Source organism: Branchiostoma lanceolatum, chromosome 9 (assembly GCF_035083965.1).
Source record: "Branchiostoma lanceolatum isolate klBraLanc5 chromosome 9, klBraLanc5.hap2, whole genome shotgun sequence".
NCBI lineage: Eukaryota > Metazoa > Chordata > Leptocardii > Amphioxiformes > Branchiostomatidae > Branchiostoma > Branchiostoma lanceolatum.
In genome coordinates this window covers 899,028-915,450 of record NC_089730.1, presented here as the reverse complement: position 1 = coordinate 915,450, position 16,423 = coordinate 899,028, and the positions used below count along the sequence as shown (strand labels likewise).

At 40.7% G+C, this 16,423-nt stretch overlaps 1 protein-coding gene and 1 long non-coding RNA gene across 5 annotated transcripts in view; both read right to left on the bottom strand.

Moving 5' to 3' along the window:
- The window catches only part of LOC136442758 (pappalysin-1-like), a 79,600-nt gene that overhangs the window by 36,323 nt on the left and 26,854 nt on the right, over positions 1-16,423 (bottom strand). For all 4 annotated transcript variants that reach the window (XM_066439701.1, XM_066439703.1, XM_066439704.1 and 1 more), the window contains exon 3: positions 3,198-4,257. In XM_066439701.1, coding sequence (XP_066295798.1) covers positions 3,198-4,257 — 1,060 coding nt within the window. The remainder of the gene's footprint in view (positions 1-3,197; positions 4,258-16,423) is intronic.
- On the bottom strand, positions 783-2,952 carry LOC136442760 (uncharacterized). The gene is made up of 2 exons (XR_010757044.1): positions 1,176-2,952; positions 783-903 (listed from the first exon to the last, which is right to left on the bottom strand). It is a non-coding gene; the product is annotated as an uncharacterized lncRNA (long non-coding RNA).

Below are 16,423 nucleotides of genomic sequence, written 5' to 3'. Positions count from 1 at the left end.
TGGAGGTTGTGGCTATTGTTTTCGTAATCGGGAAAAATAGGAGCGGCGATTCCCAGAACCATCAAATTAAATTGGTGTGGCTTAAACACATAAAACTGCAGACTGTCTACAAGCTGAAAGGAGCAGATAATCATAGTGTCAAAATGTTCAAATATTTTTCTCTACTGGTTGTCAAAGAAAAACACAAACTAGTTTATCTAAACTCAGTATATTTTTCTTGACTTGACTAAGCTGGGCCTGGTTATTAGAACCCTGTTAACCTCCCAAAACCCACTTATTGTAGACAACTGGGTGGATCACTTCGTCTTCCACTGCTTCCAAAAAGAAGTCAAACCCAAAAATATTAGATGGTATTCGGTAGCAGTTCCTAGAATATGCACTTGTTCCATTCGTCACCATTGTAACTTGCTATACTGTCTGTATCCTCTTTCTATTCATCGTTTCATGTTGCAATAAGCCCCCGGCCAAGAACTTGCAAATAAATAAATAAATAAATGTACAGTACAGTAGTACTACGTCATATCGTACCACTACAGATATGTAACAGTTAGAACTGTACATGTAAGTGCCATATCTCAAATCGCTAGTAAGAGCATGACAAGCCAGGGTTGCCATTAGGCTGCACCAAGTAATTTTTATGGATGACGTCCTTTGGAGACAATAAATCTAATGCGAGAGCGCGAAAAAAACCCAAGAAGGGCCGAAAAAACAAGATGCTTAGATTTGAAATATAATAGTCGAAGACACATGTTAGGACACAAATTGAATGAGAGAACACAGTGTAACAACTAACAATTCTTTTATTCATCATGAAAACAGCAATAATTTGAATAAATCACTTTAAGTTGAACAGCAGTTGTTGTCCTGTCCTGTTTCTTTCGATATCCCATTGATTTTGCAGGCCTGCAGAAACATAGTATATTAAAAAGGCAAAATTAGTTGCTGATTAACTCTTCGCATGCATTACTACATTTCTACCTATGCTTTAGAAATCCTAATGAATAATAGCAAATAAAAAAAGCACATATTTCCCCAACAAGTTTAAATAACCAGAAACGAATCCATCCATGCAGAATACATGAATGCATTCATTTTACCCTCCCCCTTCCCAGATTATAAACTTGTCGTACATGGTACTTGATCCAAAACAGACTAAAGAACGGAACTTTTCATACCTCAAAAACAGACTTGGGCCTGGGAGCTTCAGTTCTGGCAGCTGTCTTGTCGACCTCCATGCGGATGAAACCGACCCGAACTGCTTGGTTGCCTGTCCCACCTGCAGACCGGAGTAAACTTCAATTCCTCTCCCGATCTTCTCGTCATTGCAGAAGAAATGCACTGTAGATGATCTTGACAAAACTTGCTTAAAATTGTACGGCCGAAACTCACTCGCCGCTACAAGTCTCTCGTACAGTTGCCCGAACGTGTTTATTTATGCATTTCGCGTAACGAGTTTTACGTTAATCTTGCGATTTGCGGCACTGTTGTCACTCTTTGGTCATAGTTACAGGAAGCGGATTTTTTTTCTGGGAACAGAACAAAATCAATGCGCGCGCGGACGTCATCCATAAAAATTACTTGGTGCAGCCTTACCTTCGCCAAGAAGGTTATGTTTTCAGCTGGGGCATGGTAGAGCGGCTGAGGTGTGGGTGTGTAACTGTGTATGTAGGTCATATTGTTGTATATTGTTGCTGTTCAGGGTATCTAGACGCGACTTTCACGCGACTACACGCGCTGTGGCCTAGCGATGTCCGCCATTGGGCACAGTGTAAAAGTAAAGGATACTGCCAGATTTCCCGAGTACAACTCGAATTTTTAGCGGGTACGGCCCGAATTTAAGGGTACGGCCCGGATTTCGAGCGGGTACGGCCCGAAGGGAGATTGATGGGCGTGAGGAAGGTCAAATTGGAAAATTGTTGACCTGGCGTTTTCCAGCGGAGCTTCTAAGTTTGAGATCAACTTCTCTGCAAGTGCCAAGTTCATGTTTTTTTTAGTAGTGGATAGGACTAGGGGCAGGCTTGTTTTGAACTGATGTGGGCGTTTTGTTAACGTTATCTTTGAAAGTGAATAACTTGAGCAGCTCATGCAGGGGTTGCTGAATTTGTATTGTTTTGGCAGGTAACGTTAGGTACGTAAGGTAGTGTTTAACATAAAGAGGTGTATGTAGTTGTAATCTAAGGTTAGTTAACAGTCTCTTTTGTGCTTGAACGTATAGTTTTACCAGTAACTACCTAATTACATGCAGCAACCTGTTTAGCGACCGAAATTCTGGCCTCACTCGTGATAACTCAGCAGTTACAGTAATTCAATGACATACCTTGTTCACAGGCTGCACAAAGCAGTAGACCAAGGTCTGGAAGTCCGTAACGTTTTCTTGGATATGTCCAAAGCATTTGATAAAGTGTGGCACGCTGGTATGGTCTTATTTTCAAGTTAGGTCAACTATGTGTCCGGGTCACTTCTTGAAATATATTGCCTTGATAGTGGGTATGTGGGTAGGACTTCACGAGGCCTCAAAATGGTTATGTTTTGGCCTCCCTAGCGGCTTGTTATGGTATCAGTAAGAATTCCGATTTTCATATCTCGTGTACTGGTCCTGCTATGGTCATGATTTTTGAGTGGTAGATAGCTCTTGGGAAGGAAAATAAGTCGAATGAGAGCCTTATTTACAGTATTTACTACTTTCAGGAAATGCTTCAATGGCCCTTTTTGCTAAGATAATGCTTTCATACTTTGAATTGTTAGCAATTTGTGTTATTTGGTTAGGGAAGATGATGAAAAATATATGATTTATTCCCATGATGACCTAATTTGTATAATCAATGAGAAACGTCTATGATACGTCACTCGAAAAGGCCTACCTCAGTTGGCGAAGGAATGAGGTCGTGGTACTCTAGTTTCTTTATATTCTGGGATAGGTAATGCTACCTTATTCAGATACAACAATACTTCAATTCCGTATCTACTGTTAAAAGTGTCTGTCAGACATACATTATATGTAATTTTGGTTTTAGAAATACAATAATTCCGGATGGGTTATGCTGATTTGACAATGTAAAACAAGAAATATACAAAAACTGAACTATTTCACGGAGGTCTGAGGTCTTCGAACCCTGGTGTTGTAAATTACAGTTCAACTTTGCTGGTAGTGGACCTCCATAACAGAGAAGACAAAAAGTGTAACTTGAACTACTTACTTGTTTGGTGATGAGGGATCAAAGCACGTTCTGTAAGTCTCTGTCCAGTCCGGATTACAGCAGTCACCACCGTCCCAATGATGGTACACTCTATTACAGGAGGTGTCACACGTCCCGTCACCTATCATCTCTACTTGGCATTGCTGCTCCAACTCATCACAGTCCCCACCGTCGTTCCCTGTTACCTCGTGTTTACAGTCGGGGTTACAAACCCCGTTACCGACCATAGACGGTTCGCAGTCTGAGATGATGGTCGTGCGTCTCAGGGAAGTATTATAGATGTTCACTTGGGTCAACGACCATGATATGTTGTAGGACTGGAAGGCCTCGTTCAGTTTCTTGTGCTGGTACTGAATTTGTTCTCGGGACACAGTAGGGTTCCTCCCGTCGTCTTCTGCGACATTGATTACTCTATAGCGCACTTCTTTTGGCACACGTAGTTGCCAGTTCCCTGCGTGGGAATGGATCACCTCCGGATTGTCACAAACAGTAAGTCCGCAGGGTGGTGCTGTCAGTCGAAGGTCCAGCGGTTCAAGTGGCACGTCAGACGACACCACCTCAACGTTCTTATCATTTGTTGTTACCCACATGTCGTGATCACTGAAGTCATCCAGCATCAATAGATTTTTTAGTCCTTTGGGTGTGGTTGGGTTGTGCATGTTGTTTTTTATCACTCTATGGGGAATTGATTCCGACCACAGCAGAAAGTTATCGAGGTTGCCTCTAAAGAAGTTGCGAATAGTAAGATCACCTCCGATTTCCAGTTCTTTACACTTGCTAGAGGTTCTGCTAAAAAGACTCCCCTTCTGTTCCAAACTAACGCCAACTTTCGCACCATTTATGTACAATTTCATACGTTGTCCATCATAGGATGCAGCCAAGTGCAGCCACTTGTTGGGTTCGTATCGGTAGTGAGCGACTATAGTGCTCGCCTGTCGGGCACGATCAGTGCGAAGCCGGAAATAGAAGCGTGCATCTCTCTCTCCGTCCTCCTCTGAAGAGTTAATGCCGAGAGACCACCCTTTGCCACGTGAGGACATTGAGCATACGTCGAATACACCTACAGAAATTAACAACCTGTTCATTAACAGAAAGCCAAGTACATGAGGTATCATTACATTTTCCTCTATATACGGGCAACGAAATACACGATGTATATAATTTTTCTACTGTTCTTCGATCTTGTTTTCTCTTCTTCTCCAAATTTACACAACACCCCTCCATAAGACATTACACTGTAATCTACAGCCCAAAACGTGAAATCTAATATGCCGAACCATGATGTCTTCCGACCATTGGGCAACCAAGTTTGGCGGTCAGTTGGGAGCAGGCTGACGAGTTTTAGGTTAAAGGCATCCAGAGCATTTTATGAGGCTTGAAACTTGAATAAAAAACTCCAATTTCTAGTTATTCCTACACATAGTAAGTTTCAATAACACTATACCGTTACATATCGACATTAAAGAAGCAAAGATACGATGTCGTTGTGTGGTGAGAACTGAAAATCCAAGCCCTAATAGACTTATCCTGACTGTCCATCACAATTAGCGGTTCGACCAATGAGAGAGTGACTGCACGTCTGTCAAATATTTGCATCTTTATGTTTTAATTTTACATTTCTACGTTTTGACAGAGGTGGGCGTGGCTATGGTATCGGTCTATTTACACTAGGAGCGTGAAACTAAAAGATCACCATGTAGCTTATTTTTGTGCCGCTTTTGAGCACTTTTGAGAGGAAATCCGCCCGCAAATGTGCTTAACAGTGGCATTAAATGTCAATTTCATATAGATTACAGCAACTAGAATATAAGTCTCATGAAATGCTCTGGGTGCCTTTAAGAGTCCAATTTGACTCCCAAACACCCTGTGACCACTACTGACTTACTCCCAACCAACAGCCAACCACCAGCCAACCCATTTCTGACTTCCCATCCACAGCCCAATGTTTTCAGAATATCAAAACATTTGGTAGGCGAAGCCGACCGCCTTCAGGCCGCACGAAATCATTCCCAACCATGGTTGGGGGAAGGTAGGGAGGCCATGTTCGGCAATGTATAACCTGGGCTTTTAGCTCATACTAGCTTCTCATGTTTCTCCATAGTCTTCATTTTCCCTTCAGGCCATTTGTAACCTGTTCCACTGCAGCTAAATCTATCATTCTGAAACTTGGCTAACACGGACCGTTTAGTGAAGCCCCTACAATATTTAACCTTTTACTTATGATGCAGGGGGTTTCAGGTAATTTCCATCACGAAAAGCGTACTTCAGGTTTCTTTGCGATTATACTGAACAGATAAAGCTGTAGAATAATGTTCAAAATTTGTCAAAATAACTATATTTCTACATATTTTTCATGTCCTGTGTCATGATCAATGTAGTGCGGGCAACTGAAACGGCAAATGAAGCATTTCTATCTGTGCAAAAAATGTCCTGAACTCATCCCCGACCTTACGTAAAAAAGTAATTATTCCAAAATTGCTCCAGTTCAAAAGACTTTTCCCTATGCGACCCACGCTCACGAATGGATTCTTCCAAAGATACCCCGCACAAAGTTTTATGATGAGTTCCAAAACTGAATTTAAAAAAGGAAACCCCAGTGGGTCACCTCCAGTTCTGGTTCAAAACAGAGTTTACTTACGCAATTGCCTGCGTCAGAGATGTTTCGATTTCTTTTGGGAAAAGAGGTAGATATATATTGGCCTATGTACAAGGAAATGGCATCAGGACATTACGTGTACAAGTAAACTAAAAGTCTCTGAGCTTGTCTTAAGCCCCGGTTACACATAGCCGAACATGGCCTCCCGATTCTCCCCCGACCATGGTTAGGAGTGATTCGGGAGCTAGGTCGGCTGTGGTCGGCTGGCGTTCTAATTCTAAGCAGTGTGCACTGATTCGCAGTTTGGTTATGTTAGCAACAGATGATTTATTTTGGATTGATGAAAGGTACTTAATATATGTGATATCAGTTTTGAGTTTAGAATAGGTTTGCAGCTTGCTTTAACGTTTTATCTCTTGCCTCCAGCCAGAAACAAACGTGTCTTTCAGGCGTTCTTTGAACACGTTATCAAAATGCCTGGCGTCAACTGTTGTGTTTAGCCAAACATTTTGAAAACCGTGTCTGCATGATATATCTGGCACATGAACGAGTCCTGCTCCTGTTCCACAGCAATATCGCCTGCATTTTTTTAAACTATTCTGTCATTTGGAAGGTTTCGTAGTCTGAGCCAATATTTGATAAGTAGTGGTTGGGCTTCAATATAAAGTTGAATTTTTTTTAAATTCCCCCTTCAAGAATGGTCTCTTTCAGCACAATCCCCATGTAAAATAAACCCATTCAAAAACACTTCCACTTACAAAGTGTCACCCCTATGTAAGAATGGACTCTTCTAGCTACACCTCGATGTAAATTGGGATAGTTAAAAAAAACCTTCACTCAATGGACTTTTGCGTAATCCCCGAAGTCCAAAATTGAATTTAGAGGGTGAGAGACCCCATGTTTGAATAGACTCTTCAGGAGTATACATTTTTGGTGTAGAAATAACGAGAAAAAATGTTTCAAACATCATTTTAACGGTGCACACCTCAGTTCTTCCGCAACCGTGGTAGTGCACGACAAAAAAGTATCGACAGAGTTTCGAGCGTCTGGGTTTGAGTTCACATTTCTCATAATGTGCTTCGAACTTACATTGAATACATGGCTGAAAAGCATATGAGTTGGTGTGTTTTTGGTGAAAATTGAGTTTGGGTCCGAGCCTTGTTTCCGGATATTCATCCGCGTTGAATGTGGAGCGCCCCTTTGACCGAGATTGACCTTTGTAGCGTTCTACTATGCCTCGCACCGTGGATGATGAATGAATGAAGACCTTTATTGTACACACATACCCACTGGGTTCAATACAGGTCACAACAGAAAACATAACAGTTTGAAAGTACATATATATATATATATATATATATATATATATATATACATTACAATGATAAGCTAGCACTAATCTAATGATTACGTTAATTTGGCCTCTTCTCGCTTCTTGGTAATATTGTAAATATACGTACAGGTGTGTTTTATAATAGAGGGTTTACCTAAAGCCATTAGAAATATGAATTGTTCCGCTTTGCAAAGATGTATCCTTAGTACTAGAATTTTCTTCATAGGCTGGCTTGATTATACACTAGGTTTTTATCTTTCTGACAATATTAGTCGTTTATGCCGAATAACTCTTTTGTATGCGTTTTATCGTACGCGAAAATGCCAGATTTTGCGCATCATTTTTGACGTGAAAATAATGTTTTTCCTTAAATTCTAACTTTCCAAAATCAGAGAGGTTGAAGAAGTAAAACTCAGTTGGTCTTGTAGCGGAAGGGATATGCTTTCATCCCATGCACAGATGATTTGCTTCAGAATAATTCCCTGGAAGAGACGGTACCTAGACTTGAGGGTGTGCAACCTCCAATTGAGACCCCAAATAAACTGGGCTGTGCCCCCTATAAGGGATGTATGCCAAACATTTGAAAGAGGGTCTGAGTACATGCCCAGTGCAGGTACATGCCAAATCTCACATCATTTAGGTTTATTGGGTGACATAGGAACTGAAGATGTATATATTTGTTCTGAAAATAGCCCAAAATCGAGAAAAATAATATATGCCAGTAATGTATGCCAAAAGTGTGAACGAAGTCCTATGCGCACATGTCCTCGGAAGCCCCATGCCATATCTGGTATGAATACTAGGGCACCTTTAAGCCAGAAAGATAAGGTAGATAAATTGGTTAGCCGAATTGGCCAATCAGTCTCTCGCATTTTGAAATGTTGTGCTCCCATTGGCTGTCACATCCAACACCATATTTGGTATTGGAAGTTACAGAAGTGGCTAAATATTGCCCAAAGAAAAGAAATAGATGGGTTTGAAGAGGTGTATGTCAAAAAAGTGAATGTGGTCCTTCGAACATTTGTTTGGCACATCTACACCAAATTTCAGGTCATTCAGTTGGAACTTCTGGGCGGCCATAGTGGTTCAGTTGATAGATGGAGAATGGCACCCGACATAAGTCAAGTAAGTAAGTAAATTTGAATACCGGGGCACAGGAGGTCAAAATATACATTTTTAGTCTAAAAGTGGTAAAAAAAAACACACTAAAATCACTTTAAAGGCCTATATAAACAAAATGAAAAAAGTTGGTAGCAGTATACCAACTTTCAGGTCATGTTCTAGAATGTTGCTGAAGAGTTTGGAGACCTCAAATCTCCATGAAATATTTTGATGATGCAAATGACTTCCACATTCGCATAATCTATGCTTGGTCATGTACACCTTTAATCAACTTAACAGGTCACAATGTTTACAGTTCAATCATTCACCACTCTGAAGAATTACGGTACTTTTGCATTAATTATGCAAATAAGGAATTTATTTGTATGATTGTTATCTGTTAATGTTCCACCTGCCATAAACTACATACGGTACATGTATGTGAGCCCTATAATTATCACAAATGTAGATTTTCCTTATTATTTATGCAAATTAGGCCCCAATTTGCATGATTTACACTTCATTATGTACATATCTGTCTAAGCCACCTACATACTAAATATCATGGAAATCCGTCGTTCCTTTGTTCAGTTATTTTCTATGAAAGATTTTGGCAAAAATGCCCTTGCAGCTGCTAGGGAGAAAGAGAGAGAGAAAGAGAGATAGAAACACAGAGAGAGAGGAATATAGAGCAAAACATTTATGACGAAAAACAACGCCAGAAAAGTTGTCCTGCCCTGCACAAACAGCTCAAATACATTCGCGGGTAATTTGAAAGTCGAGTCATTAACAATTTCAATTACCAGATCGGCACGTGTCCTAAATAATAATAGAAGACCTTTATTGTACATATCTACCCACTGGGATAAATGTTGCTAAATGTAGCTAAATGAACCGTTTTGTAAGGCTTTAAGGTTATGTTTGGAACACAGGGACACTTTTCCAACCAGCCTGAGAGTAATACTAATTTAGGTAAGGAGATAGTAGTAAGGAGTTCGCCACATAAGCCATGATTTGTATGTCGGTATGTTTATGGATAGAGGCCTGTTGAATAAGTATTTTGAATGTATTGTAGGGCTCATAGTCTGTTGCAAAACCCTGTGAATTCCCCTGGGTGCACTCCGTAGTATGGTAAGTTTTTGGTAGGTTTTGAAATGCACCTTGTTCTACTATGTCCAACATCATCAGCTTGGAGAGCAGGAGATTGTAGAAGAAGGCGGGAGAATATAGCACAACAGAGCAGTAGAACACAGGAAAAAGTGGGATATTGTAGAAGAAAGCAGGACAATATAGCAGAAAACGGGACGATATAGGAGAAAGCAGAATAAAGTAGAAAGCAGGAGCAGAAAGCAGGAGTATATAGGAGAAAACTTGGGGATGATAATATCTAAAGTTAGTAATTTTCTGTTCTCTTTTTCTCTTCGTGTCTATAAAGCAATCAGAAAAGTAAACTTGTGAAATATGAAGTCGTTCTTTGCGGAAGGTCGGAAAGCTTTTAATGTCAAAGTGTTTCCTTTGAATATTTCAAACAAAAAGACTTCCATTGAATGACAATTCAATATGTGATACATTTCACACATCTACAAAGCAGTCTAAAAAGACACTGACATATTTTCAACCTCAGAAAGTCTCAGAAAACAAAGGTTAACAAGTTTGAAAAGAAGTTCCTGTCAGATAATCTTCGTTTGTCAGAACATCCAGCTGATGGCCAATTGTTGATTTCATACAACAGTTTCATACCACTGAGATGGAATATCTTTCTTTGAGTTTGAATTTTTAAAGGAATTATGAATACATAGACGAACACACATATGCATATCATTTGAAACTATTGTAAAGTACTACAATAGCCTGGGCGACTACCGCTTTGGTCGAGGCCAAAACTTTGGTGATGACGCTGTTAATTTAACAGGGCTGCTGATTAGATGGCATCATTTGCCAAGCAATTCTACATTGCTCTTCTTTCTACTTAGAAATGAGGCCATCTGTGCTAAAGAAAGTTGCCACATCCTTAAGATACTTAAAATGTTATCAAACTTGAGCTTTTCAAATATTCTGTTGTACAGTACTAGTGCAAGAATGTCCTTTACCACAAAGTCAGTGTCGTCTTGTTGGACAAGTTCCAAAATGAGACAACGTTTCTGCTATATTCTCCTGCTTTCTCCTGTATTCTCATGCTTGCTCCTATATTATCCTCCTTTCTGCTATATTCTCCTCATTTCTCCCATATTCTCCTGCTTTCTCCTATATTCTCCTGCATTCTCCTATATTCTCCTACTTTCTCCTATATTCTCCTGTTTTTTCCTATATTCTCCTGTTTTCTCCTATATTCTCCTGGTTTCTCCAGTATTCTCCTGCTTTCTATTATATTCTCCTCCTTTATCCTTTATTCTCCTGCATTCTCCTATATTCTCCTGCTTTCTCCTATATTCTCCTGATCTCTCCTATATTCTCCTGATCTCTCCTGCTCTTTCCTGGTTTCTCCAGTATTCTCCTGCTTTCTCCTATATTCTTCTGGTTTCTCTTATATTCTCCTGTATTCTCCTGCTTTCTCCTATATTATCCTGCTTTCTCCTATATTTTCCTCCTTTCTTCCCTCCCTGCGTTAGGATCATGGCGAACTATGCTCATTTGACTACCTTCCACTATTCCATCCCCACTATCATGCAATAGTCGCGTTGCCTCCTGGATTCTCCTGGTTTCTCCTATATTCTCCTGCTTTCTCCTATATTCTCCTGCTTTCTCCTATATTCTTCCGCGTTCTCCTATATTCTCCTGCTTTCTCCTGCTTTCTGCTTTATTCTCCTGCATTCTGTTTTATTCTCCTTCCTGCTTTCTCCTATATTCTCCTATATTTTCCTATATTCTCCTGCTTTCTCTTGTATTCTCCTACTTTCGCCTTGTATTCTCCTGCTTCCCCCTATATTCTCCTGCTGTCTCCTGCATTCTCTTGCTCTCTGCTATATTCTCCTGCTTTCTCCCATATTCTCCTGCATTCTCCTATATTCTCCTGGTTTCTCCTATATTCTCCTGCTTTCTCCTACATCTTCCTGCTTTCTCCTGCATTCTCCTACTTTCTGCTACATTCTCCTGCTTTCTCCCATGTTCCCCTGCTTTCTCCTACATTCTCCTGCTTACTCCTATATTCTCCTGCTTTCTCCTACATTCTCCTACTTTCTCCTATGTTCTCCTGCATTCTACTATATTCCCCTGCTTTCTCCAGTATTCTTCCATATTCTCCTATATTCTCTTGCTTTCTCCCACATTCTCCTATATTCTCCTTTATTCTCCTGCTTTCTGCTATATTCTCCTGCATTCTCCCATATTCCCCTACTTTCTCCTACATTCTCCTTCTTTCTCCTATATTCTCCTGCTTTCTCCTACATTCTCCTGCTTTCTCCTATGTTCTCCTGCATTCTGCTATATTCTCCTGCTTTCTCCAGTATTCTCCTTTATTCTCTTGCTTTCTCCTACATTCTCCTGCATTCTCCTATATTCTCCTGCTTTCTGCTATATTCTCCTGCATTCTGCTATATTCTCCTGCTTTCTCCTATGTTCTCCTACTTTCTCCTTTTTTGTCCTGCATTCTCCTATATTCTCCTGGTTTCTCCTGTGTTCTCTTACATTCTCCTGTGTTCTCCTCTATTTTACTGTATCCATCTTTCTTCTATTATTTTTTACTTATGTTTCGCCAACGAAACATATTGTTTTTGTCAGGTTTCTTCTCCTTCTCCTTCTTCTCCTTCTCCTTCTCCTGTCAAATCTTCAAATCGATTCATCTCGGTCGTCCGTCGACCAAATTGGCTGAAATTTGGTATGCAGGTAGAGTAAGTGTATACCCCTTGACGGTTTTTGCATTTTTTTGATATAAGTTTTAAAAATGATTTTATGGAGTTTTTTTGGTCATCTTCAGACAAAAGTCGCACATTATGGCCTCCAGTGCCGTGGTGTTGAAACCTAAGGTTTAGTTGTGCATTGGATATTTACCCAAAGGACCCCAGTATTCTTTTGGGCACACGCTACTTAAAAATGATTTATTTTGCGATATTTCAATGGAATTTTCGGTTATTTTGTGTCTCCCGCGGCGCCGGCGGCGTTCAAGAGCGGCAAACACGTGCGCTGCACGTGGTACTGTATAAGCGATTGTGTGGTTGGTCAGCTCTGAGCCAATGAGGAAGCTCGTTGTATATACGCGTTCGGCATGCGGCAACGACTCCTAGCTTCAAATTCAGTAATAAGTTTTGCTTCTCGACGGTGAAATACAGCGATGTAATTTTTTTTTAGTAGGAAATATTGCCGTGATGTTTTTGTTCAATATCACACAGTTTCCCAAGGATGGTGGCGGGGGAATTTGTGTCACAGTTTCACAGTTACCGGGTAGCTTGTCACGAAATACGCATCAGAGATTTGCGGTACGTTTAGAAGAAATTTGTGAAACTTTTGCAAAGCCTGAGTTGTGTTACAGTTTCACGGTAGCTTAGGTTACGCCTTCAGTCGCCCAGTTTCGTAGCCCTGTGATAGGGCTAATGCATAAGGCTATAAGTAAAAGAAGCCCTCCAACAGTTGCCGCGGCTACCAGTTTCGGAAACTTTCAACATCTGAATATAAAAAGTACTTAGTACTACCCAAAATACTAACTCCAACCAAGGAGGTTTTATACATTTTATAGATAAACCTCTTTGCTCCAACTTCCTTGCTCCTGGCAGATGGAATCTCATAAGAATCACACAAGACGGCTTGCAATCGCTGTGCATGTGGATACAAATGAAATGATATTTTGACGGCAGCCGAAAAGATATGGAACTAGAGTTCCTAGAACACATTATCTTCGCCAAATAATCAAGGCTTATTATGGATAGTGATTCATATTTACATGCTTATCACCCCCTGCAAATTTGATCATACACCATGTGCTGTTTGTAAGTTTTGAGGGGGGGGGAGATAGGGTTAAAAATCATTTTGTGGTACAGGACTAGTGTACAATGTAAGTGTCTTGTGTGCTGATATATGTTCAAACTGGTCATGAAAAATGAGTATGTTGAAATTATGGGCCCTCAAAGGTTTGAAATTGCAGTGTCGTAAGTTGAATGTGACGATGAAATGGTGCGGTCAATATATATGAATCAGAATAGAATAAACCTTTATTCCATATCATACACATTTTGAAAGACATAGTAAATGTGACTTTACCGTACCTAGCAGTGGTGCAGTTTTGGAGCAATGTATTCTCCAAGCAGAGCCGTGTTTTTGACGTGTTTTTAGGTGCTTTGTCGGGCTTTCTATTTTGTCCCCTTTTCGTTATGTCGCCAACGTGCTTTGGACAAACATGCCTAAACTAAACATGTGAAAAAACAGCCGGACCCACACCTCTGCTTGGAGAGCAGTGCTGTGCTCTATCTGTTTATTTGACCTACTTTCCCAGGCCATCTGTTTGTAAGACCTGTTTTCGGGGAAACCGTCATATGTTTCAGAGTTCCACTATGAAATGCAGCAAACTTTCCTCACTAATTATGCCAATTATGTCCTGATTCGCATAATTAGTCGTTTATTATGTAAAGCACCATATGAGCTATCTGAATACCAAACGTCACGACGATCTGTCGACCCCTTCTCAAGTTATTCATGTCCGAAGGTCAAAACAAAAACACCCACTTTAGTTCCAAACAAGACGCTAGGGGGCCAAAACTTTCACAACTTACTTTCTATAGCATGAACTATCTACCACACAAAAATCATGACCATAGCACTTGTAGAAAACATGCCCTCAAATTCTGAAGCTTGGCTGCAGTACCTTAGGTACCCGCTAGAATGCTCATTATTGAACTTGACCTTCCTTTTTGTAAACCCAACCCATCCACTAAATATCATTCAGAACCATCGACAGATTTTCGAGTTATCTTGTCCACATACAAATACACATCGAAACAAAGCCCGCTGCAGTACCGACGGAAAATGCCAGGAGAACCATTTTTGAACTTGACCTCCGTTTTTACAACAACTACACACCTGCAAAAAGTCATGAAGATCCATCAACGTTTCCGTCATTTTTTTTTGCCTACATACAAACCCAAAACAAATCAAAGTCTGCTGCAGTACTGTTGAAAAACGCAAGGTAAACCATTTTCGAACTTGACCTTCCTTTGCACAAGCACTACACACCTACCAAAAATCATAACGATTCATCGAAGCTTTCTTGAGTTATGCTCCTGACATACATACAGACCTACCTAACAGACTTTTCAACCGAAAACATAACCTTCCCCGAGTACAAGTACTCGGCGAAGATAACAACGCACTGCGGGAACAACGCAAACCAAAGGTCAATGGCCCCTACGTAGTGCAGGAATAAAAAACATTAACGGGAAGCGGCGCTTTTTACTAGCAATGACCTGCAACACTAGAATTGCAGCTGATTTGGTCAAAGATTCAGTTTACCAACTGTAACATTACAAAAATTAAGCAGTTGAATTATCGGATTAGTTTTATTTTCTGTGTTCAATTTTACAATGTTATAACATAGATTATGTGACGCGTCTAAAAGCGAACATGTCGCCATGAGCAGGGATGATCCAATTATCAACAACCAATCAGCGAGAAGAATAGTTAATGATTGACAGACATGTAAAACCCAGATCCCTGAACGAAGTTATGCCATTGGTCACCGAAGAAAACCGACATTCATCGGGGAAATGCTTACCCAGGTGGCGTGCGTCGCTAATTAATTTGCCAGAACATAGGGATTTATGTGTGTGTGTGTGCATTCAATAAATGTTACGGCAACCTTCATGACTGGCGGGCTGGAATTTTGGTAAAGACGCCATCATTTGAAATAGATTGTGCTAATTACAGTCGTATTTGTATCGCCAATAAGACAAGATGAAACAATAGATAAACAAAGGCTCAAAATATGTCATAGAGGTATGAGGTCTTCGAACTCTTGTTCAAGAATGGGTTGACTGATCATCGTGACGTTAGGTATGTGGATAGCTAGCTCAAGTGATGAGGTGAGTGTCGACAACATCGACACAACTGCTTCTTACAGTTTGTTTTCCTAAAAGGCTACTGTAATCGACTTGACAAAGGAATATTCCTTAGCTGGTTACTTCAATTGGCAGTTCTTGTTATCAACACCGTGTACTTACTTAACGTTATGTCTACAATGCACGAGAAAGGCAACATAGCAAGGGCCGGTATGCCTGTTTTACTTCTGATAGAGAAAACATGCTGTTACCCTTCAGCCCGCGAACTAGGACTAATCTAATCCCACCATAGCTAATTAATCTGCGTGTTAAAATAGGTAACTTACCATGAAAACGAGTTATATTTAGAAAAACCTGATTTTTACCTATATGTCACTGCCGACCCGGCTATTTTTATCTCACCGTGGATGTTTTGGATAACTACGGTGAAAGCATCGGTAAAGAGAGGTAGCAGCACTTAACATAGCGTAACGAAAACCATGGCAGCCTGTCGAGTGGAACCAAGTGGTTTCATGCTCGTATGATCTTCTATATGTGTGGTAAAGTCGCCAACGTAAGATCTTTTGCCTGCCACGCAAGAATTCGGTCATAGAGTCAAGTGGATTTGGCACCAGCGATAGGGAGGGTGAACGGAACCTTTTACAATAAGCAGGAGAAGACGGTTCGGCGTTTGTTCCAATCCGCTGGATTCCCTAAGTCATTCTGAGTGGTTCTGAGACTCCATGTCCCTCATGACAGCACTCGTACACCGGACCGAACATCTGGGACTAAATATCTCTATCCCGCATGTCCCGCAAATAAATGCTACTCACCGACAGCACTTACAATAAAATTAGTAAGTATTTTTAGAGGGCCAGAGACCCTCTTGGCTGAGGTCCCCACAGGGACAAAGCGTTGGTGCGTTGCCACAGTTGATCCGAATGGAAACTTTAGCTTGTTGTCGGTGGTTTGGCATGTGTTTGTTTGCGATAGGCAATCCCCCATGGTTCACTAAGAGGCATAGCATTCAAGTCAGACTTTATCTTTTCCTTAGGTGGCAGAAGGATTTGGAGGATTATGGTGTGGAAAGGGCCCAGGGGGTCAGAAAAGGTTTAAGTAAGAATTGAAAGCTTAAACTGCAGAACTACTTTCTTCTCGTCTTCAAATTGGCTCAGCGGAATTAAGAGCCAAGGCGGAGTCCGTGTTGACAATAACATCGGCATCACTGAGGCCACTT